This window comes from Bombus flavifrons, chromosome 11 (assembly GCF_040668555.2).
Source record: "Bombus flavifrons isolate JBK064 chromosome 11, iyBomFlav1_principal, whole genome shotgun sequence".
Classification (NCBI taxonomy): Eukaryota; Metazoa; Arthropoda; class Insecta; order Hymenoptera; family Apidae; genus Bombus; species Bombus flavifrons.
This window is the reverse complement of record NC_138452.1, coordinates 1,384,910-1,409,749: the sequence shown is the minus strand read 5'-3', so window position 1 is coordinate 1,409,749 and position 24,840 is coordinate 1,384,910. Positions and strand designations below refer to the sequence as shown.

The window sequence follows — 24,840 nt, the reverse complement described above, 5'->3', positions numbered from 1 at the left end:
TTAATTCTCACTGAAGATAAGAGATCATTCTGTATCCTTGTAATACGACGGCAGATATAGACGTAACATTGCATTTCTACAAATCTATCGTCGCTTCTTCAAGTAACTATTAGAATTGAATTATAAATAAGTATTATAATGTTTTATCAAATTATCAACTGCAGATATTCTAGGTCCCAGAATTTTGGACCATATTCGTCATCGACATAGCAACTTGCTGCACTATCGAGCAACCAAAACACATTGCACGTACGAGCATACTAATAGAAACTGCAGGGAAGCTTAACGTCTCCATCAGGGAACAATCTCCCTTAGGACCACGTGGCCTTAATTAACAATTTTGCGTTCAAAGACGGACACTAAAATTTACCGTTAAGGGAAGAAGTTACCGTTTAGAGAAACAAAATATACATTTTACTAGCACAAACAGTGCACCCAAAATTCATCCTTCTATCTGAAAAAGTATCTTGCATACTTTAAGTTAGAGGTAACTGTAGAAAAAGAGCAGAAAAGCCGAAGATAAAGGGGCAAAAAAAAAAGCGAAGGGGTAGACAGGAAATAGGATAGGGAGTATTCAGAACCATCGTGACCTGTTCACTATATCCGGTCACGCGCCGGTGCGTGACTTCCTTTCATCGGCTTACAAAGGGCAAGCATCGGCTAAGAGTACCAGTCGTGCCTGTATACGCTTGTTCTGCGAACGCCGTGACAACGACTTCGCCTCTAACGTTATATTGCGCGGCGTTTGTTCCGGGGGCTGCTGGCCTCAATCTCGAGCCTATATCGCTGGCCCTGGCACAGCACGGCGTCACAGCCGATCGATGAACCCATAAACCTGTCCTGTTCCGTTGCCATTTCGGAAGAATATATATTGTGATCGTTACGTTGGTTATTCACGAGCTCTCGAACATGGTCACCTGCGTTATTCTGAATTTTAAATTCGGCCGTTAACCTAGGATCTTTGACCATCTTTTCTCACTTCGCAAAAAGTCCTTAGTCTACGAGATCCCTGGAGAAACTCTTGCTATAGAGAGAACAAACGATTATTTGTTAGAGAAGGTCATATATTTATCATTTGAAGTTAATGAATATTTTGGCAAATTGCTACACTTGTCTAGGTATGCTAAACAATGTCATAAATCGAGGAATAGAGGAAATGATGTTATAAATGTCACTTTTTTTATTTTATTTTGCTACATACAGATCATTTATAGCGGCTACCGAAGCTATTATTAGTACATAGTTGTGTTTATTGTAGCATTTACATATTAATTAATTAGATCGAAGTATATTCGTATCATTTAGTAATATCTTCATATGACTACAGAAATTTGCTGCTATGAAATTGAAATATTGACTCTAATGAAAATGGACTTCATTGAAAAATAAGGATACGTGTCAAAGTATTTCGGGCTGAAAGATAATCTAAGAATTTTGCACACTATTATATGCATTTCAATAATTTTATTAATTTGCAGTAATTAGTGCTAAGTTATTGAAATCTTTCATCGAATGATATTGATAATTAAAATAGGCAAATCTAGTTTTGACAAGATTGAATATCTCTTTTACTTTGATAACGGTAAGTTTGGATAGAATTTATGACGGTCGAATCACCGGTTTGTAACTAGCTTCTTGGCTTCGACTGATGGAATCATAAAGTTGTCCTGCCCCATTTCATTTTGAGTTTCCTTACTCTATTCCTCGGTTACCAGAGTGTATTACGATCCTCGTAGAAACGAAGTCGATCACTGAACAATGATCAATCAGGATTCAGGATGTGGTTCGTTTTAACGTCTGCTTGATGGTTTTTCCTAACGGTTGCACAATAAACTATATAAGACTATGATTCATAGAGGAACGTAATGGTTGAACAAAAGTCTAAGTTTTTAACGATATCGTTTCAAATGACGATCATCTTCGAATAATGGAATTCGACGATCTTATTAAAATTATTTTAAAGATTCAATGATCCCTTGAATCGCGGCGGAATCAACGTCAATTCTAAATAGAAACCTTAATTCGCATCGGCAATCAGGGAAGATTACATCGACTCGTAATTTCGTGGGATTGCGGAGGAAGCTTACAATTAGTTGACCGACAATCGTAATTTAGATCGATGCTCCGGCTGTTATGGAAACCGACGTTCGTGAAATTCATTACCCGTTCCGTCGGAGATAGTCATCCATCTCTAATTAACTTTTCTCCATAAAAGTCTCGGCATTCTACTCATCGATTCGATATCGAACACTAATACCTTATATCCTGTTACACCGAGAAGCACACTTTGCTTCAATTCATAAACTATAAAGGCTAAACAGCGAACAAGAAGTGAACAGCGACGGAACGATAATACCTGACATGTTTAATAATAATAGGATAACAAGAGGAAGAATGGACCTTGAAAATTTGCAACAGGCGAATAAGCTTGAAGTTACCGAATGGTGAGCTTAATAAAAGCATGAATAAATATCCAAGAACTAATAGCAGCGTAGGACAACCAGCTGGTAGTTGATAATGAGGTCGTTATTTTACCGTGCATAGCGGACAGACGTTGCAAGTCTATGTATGTTTGCCTCTGTACACGTACACGCATGCTATCTCTTAAGTCGTGGTAATAACTAACAGGAGCGATAGAGTGCGTCTCGTTCCGACCTTCCACCCTTCTCGTGATATTACTTTCCTAGCGCCTTCGTGTAATTAGCCTTGGCTTAGTACACGCTTTTGTACAAACGAAAATTGGATCGAACCGCGGTAATTACGTAGTCTTTGCTGCGATACGTTTTGGAAAATGCGTAATCTCGATACGAGAATTCCTCGGTTCTTGAATAATCGAGGAAACTATGAAGGGAGATATGAGGAAACTTTACAACGATACATTAAAGGTCGATGAGGCGGGAAAACAAAAATTCGCTTGACTCGAAAGCACGAATTCTTGTACGAACATGACACCTTTTCTGAAGAACGTCGAGAGGTCGGAGAACTAGGAGGACGCAACGTCGACGTTTGAAACTCTTGACCCGTGAAACCCTGTCCCCGCGAGACGGTATTTCGTTCCATCGGCTTCACGAGAACGTTCTTTCATCTCGCGATAAAAGTGTTACGTTCTTGGTGGCGTCGAATGATCCCCGTAGCTATCCGGTGAAATTAGTTTCGGGCAGGGTGTCTCTGCTCTGCTTCGCCACGCTATAAAGCACATGGTGCACCGGTACCGGGATTATCGACGCGCCACGCTTACGAAGGGTGTCCCTGTTCGATACGCAAGTTACGATCCGAACAGGGATGAATAGGGTGTCCATTAACATTAGAGCTTGTACCGAAAATGCTCCGTTTTAAGAGATAGCTTTACCTGCTGAAAATAAGTAGTACTTCCGGATTTCCCCTTTTAATTGTTACTTGCAACTTAATTTTGGACTAATATATTTTTATCCCCTATTTCTAAGTTGATATTCGAACCATCACGAGTGGATTATCGAAAATCAAATGCGAAACATGCAATTACTGACAAAGTTTATTGCTTAAGGAATTACTGATCTATGAATATATACCCCACTTTATAAGAATCTGCATAAATATTCGCAGTCTTCCTATGATTATTGAAATTTTATTTATGATAATAGTTTATGATTTGTTTTCGAGTATGGTTTATGAGCAACAGTGTAAATTAATACTAGTACCTATGAACAAGAGTTTGTATTAATGAAATTCACAAAATACGCTCTGTAAGATCTTAGGGTAAAAAATTTCTAATAAAGTACGTTTTATATTATATTCGAATTAGTCGAGTCGGGGCTTTTTCAAAGTTTTTGATAGCATAGGCGGAAAATACGCAATTTGCGCGATAACGAAACGCCATAAGATTTCTGAATGCGAGCTTGTGGGCGGACAAACCGAGAGTCGGAAAATTATCGGTATAAAAAGACCGATACAAAGGAATCTCATTTTCAGATGGCTGAAAACCGCTTCGAAAAAAGGAGTATTAAGGATATATATGGTCTTTTGCAACGCATAAAGGCGCATAAAGGTACTGGGCCGTTATAAAAGAACCGAATCCGCCTTCGAAACCTTTCCAATTCGGTCCCGCTGCTCTAGATCAAATAATATAGAAGAAGTAAACCCCTTATTTTATTCTCACGGTAACAACGAGCGTGCCCTTCGAAAATCTTTGCGGAAGTCTTATTGAAAACAAAAAGTTCTGGAAATCCCGTCAGATGGAATACACGATTTGAGCATGATTCAAAAACATATTTTCGGGAATTTTTTAAAATTCCGCGAGTAAAGATTGTCGAAATTGCCAACGATTTGTCGAATATGGGAAGCTTTAGTAAATGGCAAAGCATGTGTAAACTTTTAAATTAGACAAGATTTCAATGCTGATCACTTTGAACAATACAACAATTCGTTGGCATATGCAAGAAAAGATATTTATGAAAATTAGAAAATGGAATCTGTTGAAGGATATAATAAAGGTATCTTTAGTGCAGTACATAGAGAAGCTTTTAATATAATTACATTTTACTCTTATATCAGAAGTTTGACCCAGAACATCATAATTTTCATTATTGAAATTACTCGCTATCAATGAATATTACCGGCAACTGTACCGAAGCATTAATTATACGTCGATATAATAGATCTCATAGAATTGGTTGTTGGCCGAGCGGCAATCGCAGACTCAGTAAATGTAATTTGCCAATAGTTGAACCTGCGTTATCGGTTCCTTCAATTTGTAACCAACGTTTCAATTGGCTGATACTAGCTAGCACAAAAATCAATTACGCCAGAGTAAATCCTGTTCGTTTGCTTCAATCAACGAAAATTAAACAACCGAGGTACACGGAACAAACGATAAACTCTAAAAGCATAAAATTCCTAACTCCTGAATCCTTTTTCCTCTCAATTAAACATTTCACGTTTATATTATAATCTTTTCAAAATATTCCTATCAAAATTTCTAATCGTAAGAAGCAACCTTATCTAAAAAAAATTAATGCTGAATAATCATTTCAGAGGCATTAATCATCTTTGTATACGATAGTAGACACAACGCCAAGCTAAAATAATCAAGTGCGAAACTCTCGAGTTGGGGCGAAGATTTCGAGTTATCGAACTGGATACATGTATATAGTCATTGCAGGCAGGAAAAGAAGTACGTGCCACGAAGCTGCAATGCGCGAACTGGAAGTATCCGTTTTCATCTGTTCGAGAAGATCTGATGCTTCGCAGCGTCTACGATCGCGCCAGCTCGAACGACGCAAGGACAGGGGAATAGGACGGATGACGAGGTGGAGCAGAAGGTTTGCCATCAAAGAGGAAAATTGCTCTGCGCCATCGCGGAATGCGCGTATTCGATCATCGTCTCGGAATCGATGGAACGTCTTTTCACCAGCTTCGCCAGATTCACAAGGCGAGAGATTTTATTACGCCCCGACTTTTGTTGCGTCGACGAACGAGTTTCGACGATCGGCTTTCAATTGATTGTTATCGAGCGGCAACTTTTAGCGACACGTACAAAGAGATACATTAACGAGAGACACGAAGGAACAGGATATAATGCAATCTGTCTCCGCAAGTGTGCAAAAATTAGGAAAAGTGATTCTCCATGAACAGTAAATCAGAGGTGTATAATACAGATTTTGTATATGAAACTTCCCTTCTTTAAAGGAAATGATTTTAGGATTCGTCAAATATATATGTATAGGTTGGTGAAAGAAATAAAGTGCAATAGTAAAATTGGTAAAGAACCAGAGTTGATATCTTTCGAGGATTGAAGTAGAGCTTTAGTGGAAAACTTTTGCAGCTTACAATTCAAAGAATTTCTGTACAGCATGTATGACTACATCAATAGATATCAAAGCAGTAGCATCAAAGCATACTGCATACTTTTGACTTATTTTTCCATAAGGAATCTCGTTTTGCGATTGTACCACGATTACAGAGGCATCTCATATACGAAACAAGCAAGGCAACAGTAGAACATCGCAAGTAGAAGAAAAGAGCGTGCATTCAATTTAACATAACCGACAACTCTAGTAATCTAACTATTACAATAGAATTTGTAGAATCATTATCCAAAGACTGACTCGCCCCATTCTAACAGTTTGAGCATCGTTTCGCGATCGTCTGGTTCGCATCTCTAAAATTCCATTTCCATCGATTGAGTGGTTCGATGTCAAAATACCAATTTCCTGTTTCCCTTCTGTACGTAACATATATATGCTTTTCTTGTCTCGAAATAAGGTTTCGCGAGCGCATTGCACGTCGATGAAAAATGTAACTGTACACGATGCCGAACTATTAAGTAATTGGAAGTTCGGAAATTCTCCGGTTTCAGAGATATTTTGTAACTATCCAAAACGATCGATAACGCAGCTCGTACGCGGAATTTCGATCCGAATTCTCGTAACGTAGAATCGAACTTTTGGCGGAAACAATCCGATACACGGATAATATAGCGGATCGATCCATCCTTTGCACGTTTCGAAATGTTCGACGTTTCCGGCCACGTTCACTTACGCGGAAACTCGCAAGCTCTTCGATGGCTCCTCGAATTTCCAACAAGGGTAGCAACGATCGGAGAGAGGTATCATCGAGAACCGGGAATTATCGAGAATATCCAACTGCTACGGAACCGTCGCGCCTATTAAACTCCCGTATAAGCACCAAGATGCGGCGCTAACCACCGGATACTGACGTTTTGTGGTTAAACTGAGGTGACTAGGCAAACGCCAGCTGCCAGTAGTTACGGTCAAACTGTCATCAGACGCGAACACGGTGCCAGCGGGCATACGTCGAACAAGTTCAAACAGTATTGAAATTCTACAACGTATATAGAGGTCAATTTGTAATTCCTAATGCCTAAACTATATAATCATGATGATTCGTTTAATTTCGTCCTAAACGAATTCGATATAGCTTTATCGAGAAACTGCATTAAGTTTTAGTGGTACATATTGAACAATAGATAGGATGTAACAAGTTCTATGTAACTACTGCTTTTAGAATGTGTTATTCTGAAATTAGGCAAAGTGCTATTTGGTACAACAGACCATCGCAAATGGAGTTTAAGATTACTGTTAGTAGGAACGCACTAGGTATGCAGTTGGAACGAGTTAAATACAGAAGTTGTAATTAAAACACAATTATTATTTTTTATTAATATTCATCATTAATTCGAAACTACAACTATTTTCGAAACCTTTTGGTTTAAATCCATCACGGTGCAACCGATATTCCTAATATTTGCCCTCTATTCGATTAGACATTGGTTCTATTGTTGAATGGGTGCGACTTTTTCATGTCGTGAAAGGATCCTTGTTGTTCTCTGACACTATTTCGTTGATTGTTTCCGGAAATCTCCGGAGTGGTTCCGTACCCCGCTCTTGAAGAAAAGCACGCGTGACTTCGTATACAGCCGGCCAGAGGAAGACAGATTGAAAAGGCACTTGTGCGTCGAGTTCGTTTATCCGAAGATGAGACCGAGTCTCGAGTCTTCGGCAAACGTACGCGCGCTTCTGTTTGAAATCTCGAGACCGGGGAACTCTTCGAATGCATCGAAATGAAGGCACCACCGTCGGCCAGGAAACTTTCGCCAAGATAAATTTAGAGCTGCGCTCCAACCTGAAAACAATACTTTCCCCCTCCATGACTTGGAAACTTTGATCGAGATTCAAAGTGTCCTCGAACAGATCCTTCTACTTCCACATACGCGGATGAATTTAATCGCAGGCTGAGTTAATCTATCCAGTTAATTTCATACGTCGTTGTTGCGTAGAACGAACAATTTTTTTGATTAATAGTCATAGCTTCTTAAAAAGTATGTCAGCAATACAGTTGCTCACGAAAGTATGCGAACACTTGTAGAAATCTTTTGGGGCTATATTATACGTCGTAAGAGTTTTGAAACATTTTGAAATTTTAATAGCGCTGTAATGAAACTCGACTCGATCGTGATTATATACAATATACGTGATTAACTTCTAAATGCACATTCACGTTTGTTTCAAACTTGCTTAACGTAATCACGATACTCGTGTCTCATTATAGTGCTACTGAAATTTCAGACGATTTCGCATGATCACACGTAACATGTTCATAAAAGGTTTGTATGGTGAAGATATAAATATTTTCCTAAGCCACTGTACATTGATATAGGTTTAGTTTATTAATACACAATGCTCTAAAAGGAGTTGTGTTTCATCGAAAAGATTCATTGTACGAAGTATGCCAATTAAATATGCCTCACTCTTGTTGATAATTACTAGAAGTTTATAAAGAAACCCTCTTTTTGAAACACTCAGTATTGTCAGAGAAAATGTAATTCTATTTCGCTAACAATTCTACACAATTTTGTTACTGAAAGTAACTGTTTCAGCAATTTTATAAAAACATTCAAATTGCACTTTGTAATTGAAATAATAATTCAATCTTCTATTTAGTAACCAATTGGAACGAATGTTTACCTAACTCGAATTTTCCATTCATAATTTCAATTCCAATCACTAGATACAAAATCGATATAATATCTAGTAAACGTGATAGATATTGACCGTTATAGAAACGCAGAACTCATTTCGGGATATTTGCTTCGTATTTTCTTTTAATTTCTACGTGTGGGTAAGCGTAAATCAAATATATCAGCCGTCCATATCTGCGCTTGAATCCAAACGAAACAGACAGGAAGAATCGCAGCATCGTCTCTTTCGCACACTACGTCTACGAGCACGGCGACGTACTCTAAACCGGGCCAGCCGCTTGTCAAACACGTAGCCGTGTATTCTCGTCCCAGGGTTTGACGTTTTTCTCGGCCGACATCCGGGGCAGAAAGTGGTCTTTCGTTTACATTTCCGTTCACCATGGATGGATCGATCTATCTTCCCTTTATTTTTCAGACAATCCCTTCTTATCGTTCAGCACAGCAGCGAAAATCCCTCTCTCGGTTTACACACGGTCTCCTCTGTTTAACGGAGTTTCGTTTCCGATAAAACTCACGATGGGTTAAGCAGCGTCGAATGGAACGAAAGAAATACATCGGATATGCAAAAAGGAAGGAAATTGTGAAATTTATTGCGACGAAGGAAAGTACGATAGTAGAAAAGGAGAGCGAGTCAGGTGAATGCCGATAGGAAGAAAGAGGCGAGAGGAAGGAGAAAAATTCTTGACACGTTCTTTGGTGACGCGCGAGCAGCGAGGTGACGAAGGTGCCGACATTTTTTTTTCGACGGAACAAACTGCCGCGAACGAGGACGATAGGGGTAGTAGTGCATATTTAATAAAGAGTAAAGCACGACAGGGATGGGCAGATCGAGGAAAAGTAGCGCGGGATGTTAAACACACCTGCGCATCGAAAGTTCGTCATGAATAATTCCGTTTGGCTCGTTTAACGCGGTCGCAGTACGCGCGCTGACGGAACTTCCATCAGCTCCCGCTGAACGATAATTGACTTTGCGTCTCACCGGCTCTATTTATTTGCGCGCTTTTCAGGCCTCGCCACCACCCTGGCTGTACACTTCCTGGCCTAGAGATCGAACGAGCGTTAAACGACGCTCAGCTGGAACACGACAAAGATAGGGAAAACAAGGAGCTAGATAGAGAAGTTTAAATTGCGACCAGGGATCGAGTTAAGGCTTAATAGCTAATTGATTCGGAAATTAAATCGTAGACTTGTTTTCTCGCTGTGCGCTCCGGATTCATCAGCGAACATCGCGACGTCCAATGATTTATCGCGAATTCTTTGATTAAATGGTTTGGGTAGGGTAGAAGATAGAGAATTCTGTAATTCGAAGGAGGATCTGCTGTACCAGGATAGATTGAGTTTTGCGTTGTTTCGAAGTTGCAATTGCATTAACTGAACCGTAAAAGCATCGAACCAATAAATGTAGGCGGTCGAACGACCTCTAAACTATGAAATAACGAGGCTCGTCAAAGTCTATTATGTTATGCATGTTTAATCTATTATCAGGGCGATGACAGCAGTTGGATGGGAATATCGATTATGTTAATTACACATTTTGAACGACTACACGATATTTCGTTATAAATATATATAGCACGATACTTAACAGCAATGTTTTTTATTAAAAAAACACAGAGTTTACCGGAAGTACGTATCGTTTTCTCGTTGACAGGACATGTAAAGATGTTTTTAGATTATATGGTTATTGCAGGGTGGTCCAGACTTCCCGGTGAACCAGACTCTGTCGAACATTTATGGCCGCACGTCGGCCAGTCCAGAGGCTCCAGTCTACGTAGACGAAACTCAGGTTCGTAAGTCTGTAAATAATGTCGTGTGAGAGTTAATTTCGGTCTCCGTTGTTCTTAATTATGCTAAACGGTAATATCGTTTAAACTTAAGTGTACTAACAATAACATTTAACAAGCGTATCGGTAATATCCTTACCTAAACGAGCAACGAATTTGAACATTGAAGATACTTAATATGTTTTAATTGCAAAGAAACATAATTTAATCAGCTGGATTGAATTTTCAATACTCGGTTGGCTATAAGGAAATCTGTCAGGTTCCTGCAATCTTTTACTCAAAGTTTTCTACTTTACCGGCGCGTTTCTCCCATATAATTTCTTTGTGACTTCAGCTACAGACACTCGTCGATCAATTAGCAACCACAGATATCTTTTTACTAATCCACCCTTCCATTTCTTGTTATTTAAAAATATTTAAAACCTCTACATTAACGAAAAGATAATTAACAGAAGTGTTCCTCTTAAGATAAATGGAGTCTCTCAGCCACGTTATTGCACGCTTCTTCCGGCAGTGTTCATAAAAGGGTATTTCTTCGAGGCACGACAGAAACAGAAATTAATCTATTTTGCATCAAGGACGAACTATAATTTTCCAGGTTCCGACCTTCTTGTTGTCCCTTTCCGTTTTCTCATTTCCTTGACGATCAAAGCGGAAAAAAGGGGAGATGCATTATACTTGAGACACAGGTCACGATCCCTGCCATCTTTCTGCTTATCTTGCCTCAAAAATTGTGCAGTGTTTTAGAAATATCGTTGAATAGATTTCACTGTACGGCCATTTGCAAAATGGAATTCACTTGCAAAAGTAGGAGACCGAAAATGCAATTTTCTCTTTTCCAAACAACGGAATGCGCAGAGAAAGATGCATGGATGGTGTGGCCGAAGTCAGTTGTGAAACGACACTAGAGATAATTTCATCTAGTTTTAGCTGTTCCATGTGTGGAATTTCACAATTGAAATTCGATTCAGTTTTACACGCCATTTCGCCGATTAACGGGTGCCAGCTCGTCACAAAGTCAACGATAAAACGGGAACACCGACAGGCTCGCCTGTGGTGAGACCATTTGTAAATTATGCCAGAAATCAGCGTGACTGCATTATCAATGCTGTTACGCGGCTTCCGTATTTGCAAATAAAGTGTGGAAACTGCGTATAATGTGTCCCATTTGATTTAATCGACCTGATTAACCTGGTAAAATGCAATCATGCAGTCGTTAGTTGTTTAATCCGTACTGGCAGCGTGAAACTCGTTAGTTCTCATTACGACTATTGCTTCGACTATCACCTCTTTTACATTGACTACAAAAAGTATTTGCACACATTCTTATTTTTCAATTAAACGCCTCTCTATCGGATTCTATATTTCGTTTTCATAACACCACATTTTTATAATCATACGAAAATGCTCTTAATAACAGATGTACTTGAATTTAATTAATTGTAATATGTAGATGCTGAAATAAATGCAAGAGCGTACTAATACCGTTTGCAACCACCATATTATAATCACAAAGCTAATTATCTTTTCAATATTATTTTTAATGGAGAATTCTTATTTACCTTTGTTTAACTAGATTCTCAAGTTAATTAACTTCATTTAAACGAAACTGTAACCGAAGCGATAAATTTGACATTGCTTTCACGTTTAACCATTAACTCTGCGCAGACTGCAGCGGAAGCCAGGACGGAGCGAGTCCGTCGACGATAATTATACCTTACGTCCGGAACGTTCGTCTCGAAATTACATTCGAGCAAGACCGTTAATGAAATAATAGCGACGTTTCAGGTGCACAGATTATAAATAACCGTCGATATAACGTCGCGCGCTTCTGTACCATTGAACCGGTTTTCGCATTTCGCCCGGTTCTTCCGGTTTTAACCGCGCAAACTTTAATTAAGCGTCTGCTTAATCAGGCCAGTACGTAAATTTTCCCAGAAATCTCCAAGCGAAGACAATCTCGTCGGGCATCGATCTCCGTGCTCTGGCGCGTCTCACGTCTCCATTGTCCGGGAATATTTACAACATCGAGGATTTCGCATTTCCCCCTCGATCAATCGCGAAACCATATCAAACTACTCGCCGTCGAGTTGTTCGGTGTGGAATACGGAAACCGAGCCGCTTCTTGCTCGGGGGTAAGCCAATTCGTATGGAAAATGAGATTAATGCCCGCCTTTATCACGCTCACAGACACGGAACTGCGCGTAAGCACGATCGTTGAACATCATTCGAACACGCTGGTAAGATCGTGTTCGTACACTGTAGCGTGAGTTCGACGAAAAGAACCGTGTCGGAATTAGACCACGACGCTTTGGTAGGAGCACCGGAACGTGACGGCCACCAACGTCGAAACGCATCAACGCCAGTACCGACACTGACGTCTATCCCTTCGAGATACATACACCACGCATCGAATGATGCGTTTACACTGTTTCGTTGAATACCAATTTATCACAAGTGGCTTCCGAGCTTTCTTCTATGGTGTTTTCCTATAGTCGTGCATCTACGATAACAAAGTGAATCCAGTAAGAATGGCGTGTTGTTTTCGTATGTACTTTCGTGAAATGAATCCTCTGTCTGACGAACAGTAGTAGCCTTTAGGCGAAGCACTACTAAACGAAGTCTCTTCTGAATTATTACGTTGCCCGACAATCGAAGTGTACACCATTCTGAAGGTTCACTTCTCGATGAACGAGAATTATTGTGTTTCGTCAAAATCGAGACGGATCGATGAGAATAGAGGACACGTGGACTTTAATGCTAAGAGCGGAAAACGGGATCCATTAATTCACACGAATAGCCAACTTTACCAAATACTTGTGTTTTTTTTTTGGAAGACTCGTGACATGAAATCAGTTGTTTAAGGAGGTTGAAGTAAAATGGGCACCTGAGGTATAGTTTTGTAAAACTGCGGCCTAAGGAAAATAAGCTGGCTGACCAAAGTACACGTGCGGTGCCAGGCGTTCTTCTTTTGACGAATCATTATTTCCTCTAGTCCCCTAGGAAGCCTCGGACTGCAAAGAAAAACACGGCCAAATATTTAACACATGAATTTTTCCAAACATAAACTTCTTTATATTCTCGACTTCTGTGCGAATAGGAGAAAGATCCGCTACGAAAATAGGAACAAACGGACCGAATAATAGCGTCAGAATACACGTGATGCGTTTGCAGTTACTGCCATTTTGCCCCGTGCTCCGTGATTCTCTCGTAAACAGTTTAACGATGCTGTTTGATATTTTTGGAAATGCATAAACGTTTTAGTCGCTTTGAAGATTTTCTTCTTCCGAGCCAATGACACGTGCATGAACCTCCATTAAACAAGAGATCCCGCAGAACCAAACATTGTCTTCTGTTAGCGCTAGAAATAATTCCAAACGAGCAGAGAACGACAGATTTTTATCTCGAACCGATACGATTCTACGTGTAAATTGTTCGGTAGTTTTTTGTCAAAAGAGAGATACACGAAACATTTTTCTTGTATTAACGAAAGCTTTCAACGATCCCGATTGGATTCCTGGTCGCCTTTAAATTTCATTTTTCACTTGGCGCAACTTCTTTATCTGCTCGCGTACCAGTCGCAAAATCGTCGAAGAAACTGCAGCCACTACTCATTCTTCAATGCGAACCTTCTTACGGGAACTACTTTGCTATCTATCTCTCGAAGCTTTCCTCAACTTCCTGCGGACGTTGATCGGAATTCCTTTCGATTCGATTCCCTTATCTTCGTTTGTTCTACCACTGGTGGAACGAACCTTCCGCGGCTGAGTGTTTTAAAGAGATAGTTGAACGCGAATATTTGTCGTGGAAATTTGTTGGATGAAGGGAAAGACTCCTCCCTGACATTTTCGTCTGTTTTATCACAAGTTCTACGAAACGTCGATTGTTTTGGAGAAAGTGTATTGCGCTGCAGTGAAAAACGCAATCCATATATATATATCTTGTTAAAAAAATTAATTGAAATAACTTGAACATTCGCTGTAACTGATGATGATTCCTTGAAAAAACGATATAACGAAGTTTGGTAGACGTAATTGAATTTGCGTCGTGCTATATATAGGAACGTGTAAATAATATAATATGTGGAAAGAAAAATTGGGACGTAAATCTTCTACGCAAGTTCAAATTTTGACAAGAATGAAAAGAATTAACACAAACTGATTATCACAAATAGACTTCCAAATAAATTTAAACGAAAGTGAAATGAAAAAATACAACACTATAGAAATGATAAAAAAGTTAGAGGAATTATAGGAGAAAAGGATTTCACGATCGCAACAAACTTGTATCTAAACGCTAGTGAAAACTAAACTCGAATAACGGTGAACGGAATCAAACACGGCGATACAATGATCGATTGGGTGTCTATCGTGCGTCATTCACGACGTCGTTTCAGCGACTATGTTTACGGTGTTCCTATTAAGGTACGCAAACGAAGGACAAAGAGAACATGTCACTCTGGTGAACGTTTTAATCGTAATGTTGTTACGCATGCCTCAAAACGATCCAGCAATTTTTACGGATGCTGCTGGAATCAAGTAAGTCTCGATAAAAATTAGATTTGTATCCCCTGCCCCCTCCTCGTTAGCGTTTATGAATTTATGAATTTACGCGAATTAACAACCGATCCATGCGATCGATTCATAACTATTGAAACGTAACCACAACTCGTGATAGAGAATAATTCATTGAAACGGAAAAGGTCAGCGCAGGAGATCCTCCATGTTTTTAAACGTAATTGTATCACTCGCGCGTTTCAATGTTTAATGGTTTAATATGCTTCGAAGTTTCACGACGAGCTTTCAGCTGAATTTGTTCGAAAAGCAGGAAGCCGCTGTTTATTTATACGAGTCCATTCCCGTGTTCCCGTACGCGGGCAAGTATAGAGTTCATTTATCATCACGGTAGCATTTAAACGTTGAAAAATTGACCGCTCGGTGGATTGAGTCGGAAACGGCATCGATCTATTTTATTCGTCCTATTTTTGATCCAAGAATTAATACAGTTGCCTCGTCAGAGAAAAATTCGTGGTCCGTGGTTAGCGGAAATGACACATCGTTGCATGTAATATATGGACACCACGTTGTACCGTAATTCTAAATTAGAGCATTAAATGGATCGTTAAGGGATGGATTGCAGCAGTCAAATCCATAGAAATTGAACGAAGGAAAAAGTAAACTTCATGCATAGTCATGGTGTTTTTAGATCTTCCAATTGGTTTCTCAAATTTAATAATTATGTATTAATTCGTCTATTATGATTATTTTTTTAATATTCAAAAGATAAAGTGAAATTATGTACCAAAGAGTGGTCGAATCGGAGCGTAAACATAGTAAAGCATGTAGTCAATGATGGGTGATTTTCTATGTTAAGCATCATTCCTCGGGCTGCGAAAGGGGCAGACACCATTCTGCATTTTTTCACGGGACTTCGTATCCATTTCCTAAACCTCCGTTTTTTTTTTTACGAGTACCAAGTATCGGAAATTGACCCAAGGTGATCTAACTACCTTCTGGTCGCGTGCTTGAAACGAACGGAATATCCTGTGGCCAGTCAGTGGTCACTAATGGCCACTTTCTTCAAAATCGTTAGCGAGTAAGTGCGTGATCGTAGACGTTTCTTGGGGTGCTCTTCCCTTTCACGGATTCTAAGGGAGATTCTAACAACGAGAAAAACGCCTATCATTTCTCTGAATTACAGGGTTTTCCCAAAATAAAAAATAACGCAGAACATTGAAATAAAATTCTAGTAATGAAAAATTAGTACCAAAATATAAAAGGATACTACCTTACTACTATAAAAGGAAACAGATTTAGAGGAATAAAACAAACAGTGTGGAAATATAAAAAAAATGAGATGAAATGCCAGCAATACCAGTACCCTTAAAAAAGAATAAATGTAACAAAAATAAAGTTTCCACGAGTTACATTCCCGGAATATATCAGTTTCAATTGGGGCGAACTTGCTGTTACAATTCCATCCGCATATTAAGATATCACACAATCTCGTCGAATTATTCAATCTTATTTTTGTGAATTAATTCGGCATTAAAATTTGAGATTTGACCATTTTGAGTCTCCAATTCCAACCTATGTCATTATTAGTAGTATTTCCCCTAGCGTTTCCACTATAACCCAACAAACGTACGGTTAAAATGGCTTCAGTGATATCGAATCTCATAGATGACATTCACACTAGCATTTATTCACGTGGCTGTCAAGATGTGAGTTATTTTAAACGAAAAGGTTTCAATAAACGTTCGATCATTGATACCGTGGTTGGCCACTCGACAGGCCATCGTATCCGGAAGCCCCGCGCAGCCACGATAATGAAACAAAATCCCGGATTCCGGAGGATTAGCACAGTAGAAGCGTCACCGATATCGAAACCCGATGCAAGCAACCTCGTCAGTCGAAACCGTGCTCACCACCGACGCGCAATCCCTTCTTTCTCTTTTCTTCGATTTGTTACGATCTACTGAGTTCAAAATGATTTTTCTAAATGTTCCAAAAGTTAGGCCAAGCAACATGTGCCTGTTGAAGATAACACGACACCAACAACAACCAAACGTAGAATCGGATCGCGGGCAATCGAATATTAAACATAAATCGAGGAGGCTGCGACGCAGTAAATTCATTCAAACGATTCTCGATCGCCTGCACGTCAGTATTTAGAAATGGCTAATGCGGAGAATGATGGTGTTTATTCTTAAAAATGTTACGAATGTGAGAAATTATTAATGATTGAAATCGTTAAATGTTGAAATTCTCTGGGGTTACAGAAGACCCGTTACACTGGTGGAGGAGTGGACGAGCAGCTGCCACCACCGCCTTCGCCACCCCAGCTGAAAGAGACAGGACAACTAGACGGAGTTCCTAGACCGAATTCGGTCGATCGTATCCTACATCCTGATGGTAGCCAGCACATCCTAACTAGCCACGAGGCCCTGAACAAGGTAATATTTAATAGTTTCTCGTTGCATCGCAAATGTCTGCCTATTAAATTGTAAATGTTCCGTAAAATGATGGAAGAGCAGCTTACATGTAAGCGGTTTATCAAATTAGATATTCCCGCATACGCGTCTCGACGCATGCTCAGAAAAGACCTCGAAGGTTCGCCATCTGCTAGAATTTCGTGTAAATATTCCCGAAATCGATACAAAACGTCGGTAACGAGCTACTCTATATTATGCTTACCCACATGTCACGTCTATCCTAATACCCTGTTCTTAGTCAATGGCTTACCGACCGTTCTCAATCGATAAAATTCTTTAATTACTGCAAATTACATATATCTATCGAACGCTAAATATTTCAGATTATAGAAAATATTCTCACTTAACGTTTATCAAATATTTATACGATCTCCAATTTTTTTATATCTATCCAAACGTAAAAGTCCGTTCCAAAGATAATCTATTTTCCACCCTCAAATTAATGTTATCACCCCACGAAAGGTAGCGCGTACAGACTTATCAGTTTCCGCGAATATTCGTCCGATGGTGCCCTCGTCATATAACTGGCAATGTAGCAATCTACGTTATCGTACGGATATTCGGAGATACACGTGCACGAACCAGTCCGACCGTAACTTCGTGGCTCGTCGACTCTGGGCTGGATGTGATCGGTTCTCCGGAAGTTCGATCAAGTGCTGAAGTGTGTCGCGAGTGCGTCTCCGCGGGGGTGTGAATGACGACGATTTGGCCGGAAAGAGAATATCTCCGGCGTTAATGAGACGCGAGGGACACCTTTGAATCGGCGTGACAAATTGAAACACATTATTGATCTTCTCTTCCGACACGGCCGACTTGCCGTGAATAGCGGGAACGTAATGGTCTTTTTCGTCACGAGTGATCAATGACAGAACGAGTGTCTCCTCGCGGATAAATGCTTTTTATTTATCGCTGGATGACACGAATTGCATGTATCGATCCGTCTCGGTGACGTTTAGTATTTCCTCTTCGCGTTCTTTTTTATATCTTTCACATCTCTTTTAATATGCAAAATATTTTTACGTGATTGTTTGAAGTGAATTGTATAGGACCGTATAATAGAACACTTGTAAAGATAATGTTTTAGTTAGATCGCAGTTCATTGGTGTGTGTGAATCTATAATTAAGATAGAGAAGATCAGAAAATGATTCATGAATAGGATCACTCTGATCGTTGAAACGAATCGCGATAGGTCCACGCGGTTATCGTATCGTAGAGAAATATTCGCATGATTTGCTTTGATAAATCGAATTATCGATTTGCGTTAAATGATAGCGAAAGCGAACGCAGATTATTTCGACGTATAGAATTTCCCCTGAGCTCATAGCGATGTTAATTTTAGAAATGATATAGAATATGTGAACTCGTTCATTTCTGATTATTTTATAAATCAAATTATTAAACAGTCATATCATTATTTTCGTATAAATGTATTCGTTTTAAATTGCTCTCAATAAGAATTTGCGTAAACGGGATGATATCTCAGTTGAAATCAACCTGTTAATTCGATATTGGTTTTGAATTTTAGAATATCATGAATGTACAAAAGACTATAGATATATAGTTATTTGCCACGCTACGTTGATTTCGAAGATTACTTATAAAACGGAGCAGGTTATCATCCTCGATGCACGCTGTCTCTCATTGGTATTCCAATTCCATTCACCGAATGGAATTACCAGCGACGATATGTTTTCAACCATAAATGCAATAATTTCCCTGTCATGACGCGAACATATCTTCCTTCTGGCCAGTTTCTCCTTTTCTTCCTCGATTTTCTCCGGTGATTTATTGTGACGTTTCGTATCTTTCCATGTCGTATCGGCTTTCAACCGTTCGAAGTTGCAACAACTACGACTGAACAATGTTATGATCGTTGTGGAACCCAAAGAAACCCAATTAAATTGAACATAATCTCTGATTTTATTCCTCTTAAATAATCGAACAGATAGAACAAGCATGACCGATGATACAACGTATTCGACTCACGTCTTATACCAAACAATAATAGCTCTAATAACAGGATCGAAGAGCATTTCGGTTCGGGGAACGTGGGCCAACTTCGTCAACCGTCTGAAATCCCCTAAGTTCGAAGATCGAAACGATGCTCCCGAGGCAGAATTAATGGAACGAACTTAGGAAGATTCAGGTGGTAGGGCTTATTCGGTCCAATTGCACAGACACAAAGCACCTTTCTCCATCTCTCGCTGGTAATTCGGCTAGGCGTGTGCCCTTTAAGGTGACCTAGATACGGTCTAGTACTATTTTATTTCCTACAGTATCTCGTTCTATGCGATTCTTTTGTGAGTGCGCGAGAACGCTCCGAAGGACATTATTTTCACCAGCGAAATATTCCTCCGTTGAATCTCTCTCCGCGCGGCATCACTTTGTTCGATATTTTTTCTTCGTCCCCTCCTTCTGCACTTTTTACTTTCTGTACTGTTAAATGACACGAGATTCGATCGCGTTCGCATTCTGTTTCGTACTACGCGGCATTCGAATGAGAATAGATCGGCGGCAAGTTATGCAAAAGTCAAGGTATAAATGAAACGAACGGGCAACGTTTAATTAACGATAAACCTTCTTCGTTATCGGCGTGCAATTAGCTGAATTGCACGCGATCACATGCGTTCGGGTAGCCTGGTTCCGTTTATAAAATATTATAATTGAACAGGTCGATTCTCGACATGCGATGCCAACTCTACTACGACGCACGGTATCGACTTGGGTCGTTTAATCGGCTGCTGATAAACCGTATCGTGTATCTGATGACAACTCAGCGTTTACTACGTCCTTTGCTCGGTTGATTTCTCCACACATGTAATACGTACTGCTAATATATATATATACACCGCGAAGCGGCGAATGCAATACAGCCATCCCGGTTCGATACTCGCTACTCATGCATAATTCGGAAGCTCACTGCAAAATGCACACTGCTCTAGTATGAAATTCCAGTTGGTCACTATGCTCGCGTATTTATTCGTTTTATGGTAAATTCGATTATAACGTATCTCGATTACGTAATTTAATTCTTTCACTGTGAAAGATGTATATGTAAATACATGCATAAATATTAAGTAATCATTTGCTAAAAGAAGTGTTCGTATTTCTATAATACAATTATATTAATCGAAAGAGTCATTTCTGTTTTCGTTTATATGGGTTACGTTATAATTGGTTATGCGACGTTCTCAAATTTTCATGAATGTATTTTTTCAATATATTAACGTATGCTAATACTGTAGGCATAATTTTTTGTTAAATATATGTTTCCAGTAGATATCTTGTGACTTTTGTATACATTACCAAATTGCTTTCAAACTTTGCAAATGTATTCGTGACAATGTATCTTATTACATTACATAGTTACTACTGGGATTTTAAAACGTTTCGTACAACGCACATAATACATTTATGCAAACATTCTATACCAAGTGTGCAAATATTTTCATGAGCCACTGTATTTCTATATTTAAAAAGACTACGAAAAAACCATTTAAAAGTTCAGAACAATTAAAAAAGCAAAAAGAGAGATCGCCTAAAAAATAAATCACAAAACCACATCATACCCCTTTGCAATGCTCGCTATATCCATAGTTTCTAAAAACTGGCACAGTCGACCACAAAATGCCTCTAAAAATTCAAAGCGTACCGCGTCCACTCCACGGAGCGTCGCGCGTGTTTCGCTGTTCGTGTAAAATGCCGCATTCCACCGGGCATTATGCACTTCCTACACGTTCAAGTTCTCTTTTATTCCGCTTATTACACGCGCTGAGCACACGCGTCATGCTCGGTCTCTGTCACTGACGATATGACACCTACACGTAGCCAGGTCCCGTGTATAAATTGCGCGTTCGTACATGTAACCGTGGCTTAATGCGTGCCGGAGGATAATGTACGTAGATGCGAGATGCGATCATTGAACGTGGCTCGCTCGTTAATGCATCTGATGCGTATCGGTCCTTTATGTCCACTATTTCCAGTGAATTGTTTCTACGAAATGCGTGGAAGAAATCACGGAAACCCCGACACATTTTCTTCTAATCGTCGATGACGCTGCAGCTTTTAGGGATATTCGACGATAAAACCATGCGATTGTTATTGTGAGAGATTTTAAAATGTTGCTTTCATCATTTCTTTCTTCCTTTTTTTATTGCTTACAGTGTGAACGTGGGATTATTCTCTTTTCAGTGGAAAGATATCTTTTTGTAAATATTAGAATGTGAAGAACAGTTAGTGCCGAGTTACAAATAAATAATATAAATAAATTATATAAAAATTGTAGAATTAATACTAGGTGTTCATCATATCGTATGCAGAACTATCGATTTGCAATGTGTATAGATATGCTGACATATAAATGATTAAACAAATAGGTATATATAATATTAATCTAATATCAATCTGACTTTGATACTTGTATATACGTGTATAGGTACCAATTGCAAAGACAAAGAACTTTTTGATACCACTAATGTTAACTTAATTAAAATTAATGTTTAATGTAAAATTGGACAAAAAAAAATTTATCGAAATTATCATGCTAAGAATCGTTGTTATTTCTAGTGGAAGGTTTTGCAGATATAATATTCTATTATCAAAGAGCGTGTCTCGATTCAATCGTAGGATATGGCACTCGATGCATATCATTTTATTGCAGAGCTCTGGCAGAGTACCGGGATTTAATTGACAAGCATGGCTCGCGACGTTTTAGCTTGTAATCTAATCACGATTCGCCCGGTTCACGAATTACCCTCGGCAATGGCCGCGTGTCGGCTTCATAGATAAAGTCTGCAACGCAGACACGACTGTGTACAAGCCGTGAGTACCTTTTAAAGCTTCGGTTTCGCCTATATACATTGTAGATCAACCCGAGATTTGGTGGGTCTCCGAAGTCGTGTTTTATCCCTCTGCATGAACGCCTGGTTGACGCGCAAATGTGTTTGAATTAGTTTCATGAAATATGCAAAATGATTTAAACAGACACATTAGAAACAGAACGATATGATGAGAAGAAATAGTTTTCAATTTAATACAATTTTTGTAGTAATATAATGATAGATGGTGTATTATAAAATATTAAAATAGAAGAATAACAATGAACAGTAAGATATTAAAGACTGATGTAAGATATATGTTCGATTTGAAAATCAATTATTCTACCACGACTGTTAACGAGAAAACATGTTTACATTAAGATTTTCATCATTCCCTGTTTATCAAAAATTGTTACTTAGAACAACAAAACGTAAGGAAAATTTTTAAACAACGATATATAAATAGAACGAACGAACACATCGAGTTCTATATATTTATATATACAATATAGTGTTTCCATCAAACAAATTTTAATTTACTAAATATATATGCACGCTTGGTGGAAACACTTCTAAAAACGTTTATTCTAGCCGCAGCAGGTAAGGTCGAAGCTATTCTCCACTCTCGTGGTGCATAAGAATCAATCGAGACTTCGTGACGCTCTGCAATCAGCTGGTTCGAGACACGCGTATTCGTGCTCGAAGAACCAGGAAACCAAGTCCCGGTGTACCAGTTCGATATCATGATACGAATGCGTTCGAACCCGTGTTCGTCGTATTATTTTGTATTTAACGAGTGACTTTCTGGCGTGACTGGTAAGGAGCTATCGTGAGCGTTTCTCATGAGTCCCTTTCTTGCAACGAACGTTGCCCCTTCCCTTGTAACATCACGCAAGAAACTTTTAATCCCCGTCAAAAATCGCCTCTTTCGTGTGACTTCTATGATTCTCGACGTATACTCGACATTACCGTGCTTCAACCATAATACCATAACCATATCAACGATAAATATTCGTAGAACCTTTGTTTCGTACATCGTTTCGTCATTTTAACTGACGTTCACGTAAGCTAGTTTTAGGAAGGTAGCAATTTATATCGTTCATGTTGAAAGTATGTAGTTAATCTTTCGCTTTTAATTTTTTGCGAGCTTCTGTATTATAAGCCGCCTCATTTGGCTTATGTACGAAAAAATAAAAATAGTTGGTTATGTGGAATTGCATTTCATGCAAGAAATTGCATGGGCAATGTAGATTAGTATAATTTCGTATTCATATATACAATAGTTTTTATTAAATATTAAGTCCTCAGTGGGATTTCATTTCAACTGTACACGAATGTACAGGGTGGTTGGTAACTGGCGGTACAAGCGGAAAGGGGGTGATTCTACGCGAAAAAAGAAGTCGAAAATATAGTGTTGAAGTGGTCACCACTTATAAGAAAACTCTACATCTGGTCTTTTTAGTTTTCTCAAGCACTGAAGCCAACGACAGCGCGTAGACAAAAGACTGCGACGAAATCAGACCATAAACAGTAGGCAGGCGACATTGGCTTCGGGGTTTTCAGTTATTGGGTAACACAGCTAGCGTGCGGATCTGGACCAGCACAAATTGTATTCTTATTTATAATTACACTTACAATTTATCCACGAGTTTTCTCTGTTTACACATCGAATAACCTCAACATATAGAATAAAAATTTTTCGTTTAAAGCTTTATTTTCGAGAAAATCGACTTTGAATTTTCGCTCGGTACGCGTGCGGTACGTTACAACAGATCTCACTGTACATCGTTGCCTCGATGGAAAAATTAAAAAAAAAAAATTTTTATTCTATATTTTCGACTTCTTTTTTCGCGTAGAATCACCCCCTTTCCGCTTGTACCACCAGTTAACAACCACCCTGTATATATTTTTGTAAGAATGTTATATTATTAGTTTGTAGGTAACAGTATGATTAATACAATATCGTTTGTACTCACACGAAATCAAATATAAAACCCCGTTTCACGTATTCGTTACTCACTACTTCTACGACACAACAACACAACGATCTTCACATGACAACGATAAATTCAACTCTGACTCTCTCAACTCTCGTTTGCAATGTTTTCCATGCTCACTGTTTCCTTAACATACCTTGGAAACGCTCACAACACTCCTTGACAACGTTAACATATCTTGACAACGCTAATAAACAATTACCCCTCACGCCACGTTTTTCCCTGATGTCACACTATCCCACATATATATATATATATATATATATATATATATATATATATATATATATATATATATATATATGTGGGATATACATATATATATATATATATATATATATATATATATATATATATGTGTCGGGTTCACATTATGATTAGGGTTAGAGGCGTGAAACGAATCTTCATTTGGATTAGACATTGTTGTTATGCAATAGAGAAGATATTTACTGGCGCAAATACGATTATTACAGAATTTGCCAAGTAACCGTGGTAACTAGATACTCGAGATGCTAATGACAATGATCTTAGGTTCAATAATGAATCCGCGGTCAACGGGATAACCAAATGCGCTTTCTTCCAAAGTCCAAGTTGTACTCCACTTGCTTGTCTGCGGTACAAATATTATTGAACTAACTCTTTGTTAAAACGTGGAATATCCACCGAGGGTAAAGACGTTATGTATCTTGCTAATGCGACCTCACGAGAGAATGACTTCCCGTCACGATGATGCTGCAGAGGAGAACTATGATGTCTGAGGACGCGAGATCA

The 24,840-nt window shown here is 38.9% G+C and overlaps 1 protein-coding gene across 18 annotated transcripts in view; it reads left to right on the top strand.

Annotated features, from left to right (window-relative positions):
• The window catches only part of dlg1 (MAGUK family member discs large 1), a 539,916-nt gene that overhangs the window by 306,368 nt on the left and 208,708 nt on the right, over positions 1-24,840 (top strand). For 16 of the 18 annotated variants that reach the window (XM_069122833.1, XM_069122830.1, XM_069122828.1 and 13 more), the window contains 2 exons: positions 10,167-10,262; positions 17,042-17,215. In XM_069122833.1, coding sequence (XP_068978934.1) covers positions 10,167-10,262; positions 17,042-17,215 — 270 coding nt within the window. Of the gene's footprint in view, positions 1-10,166; positions 10,263-14,594; positions 14,799-17,041; positions 17,216-24,840 lie in introns of those variants that run through there. The other 2 variants (XM_069122834.1, XM_069122822.1) reach the window with 2 other exon arrangements.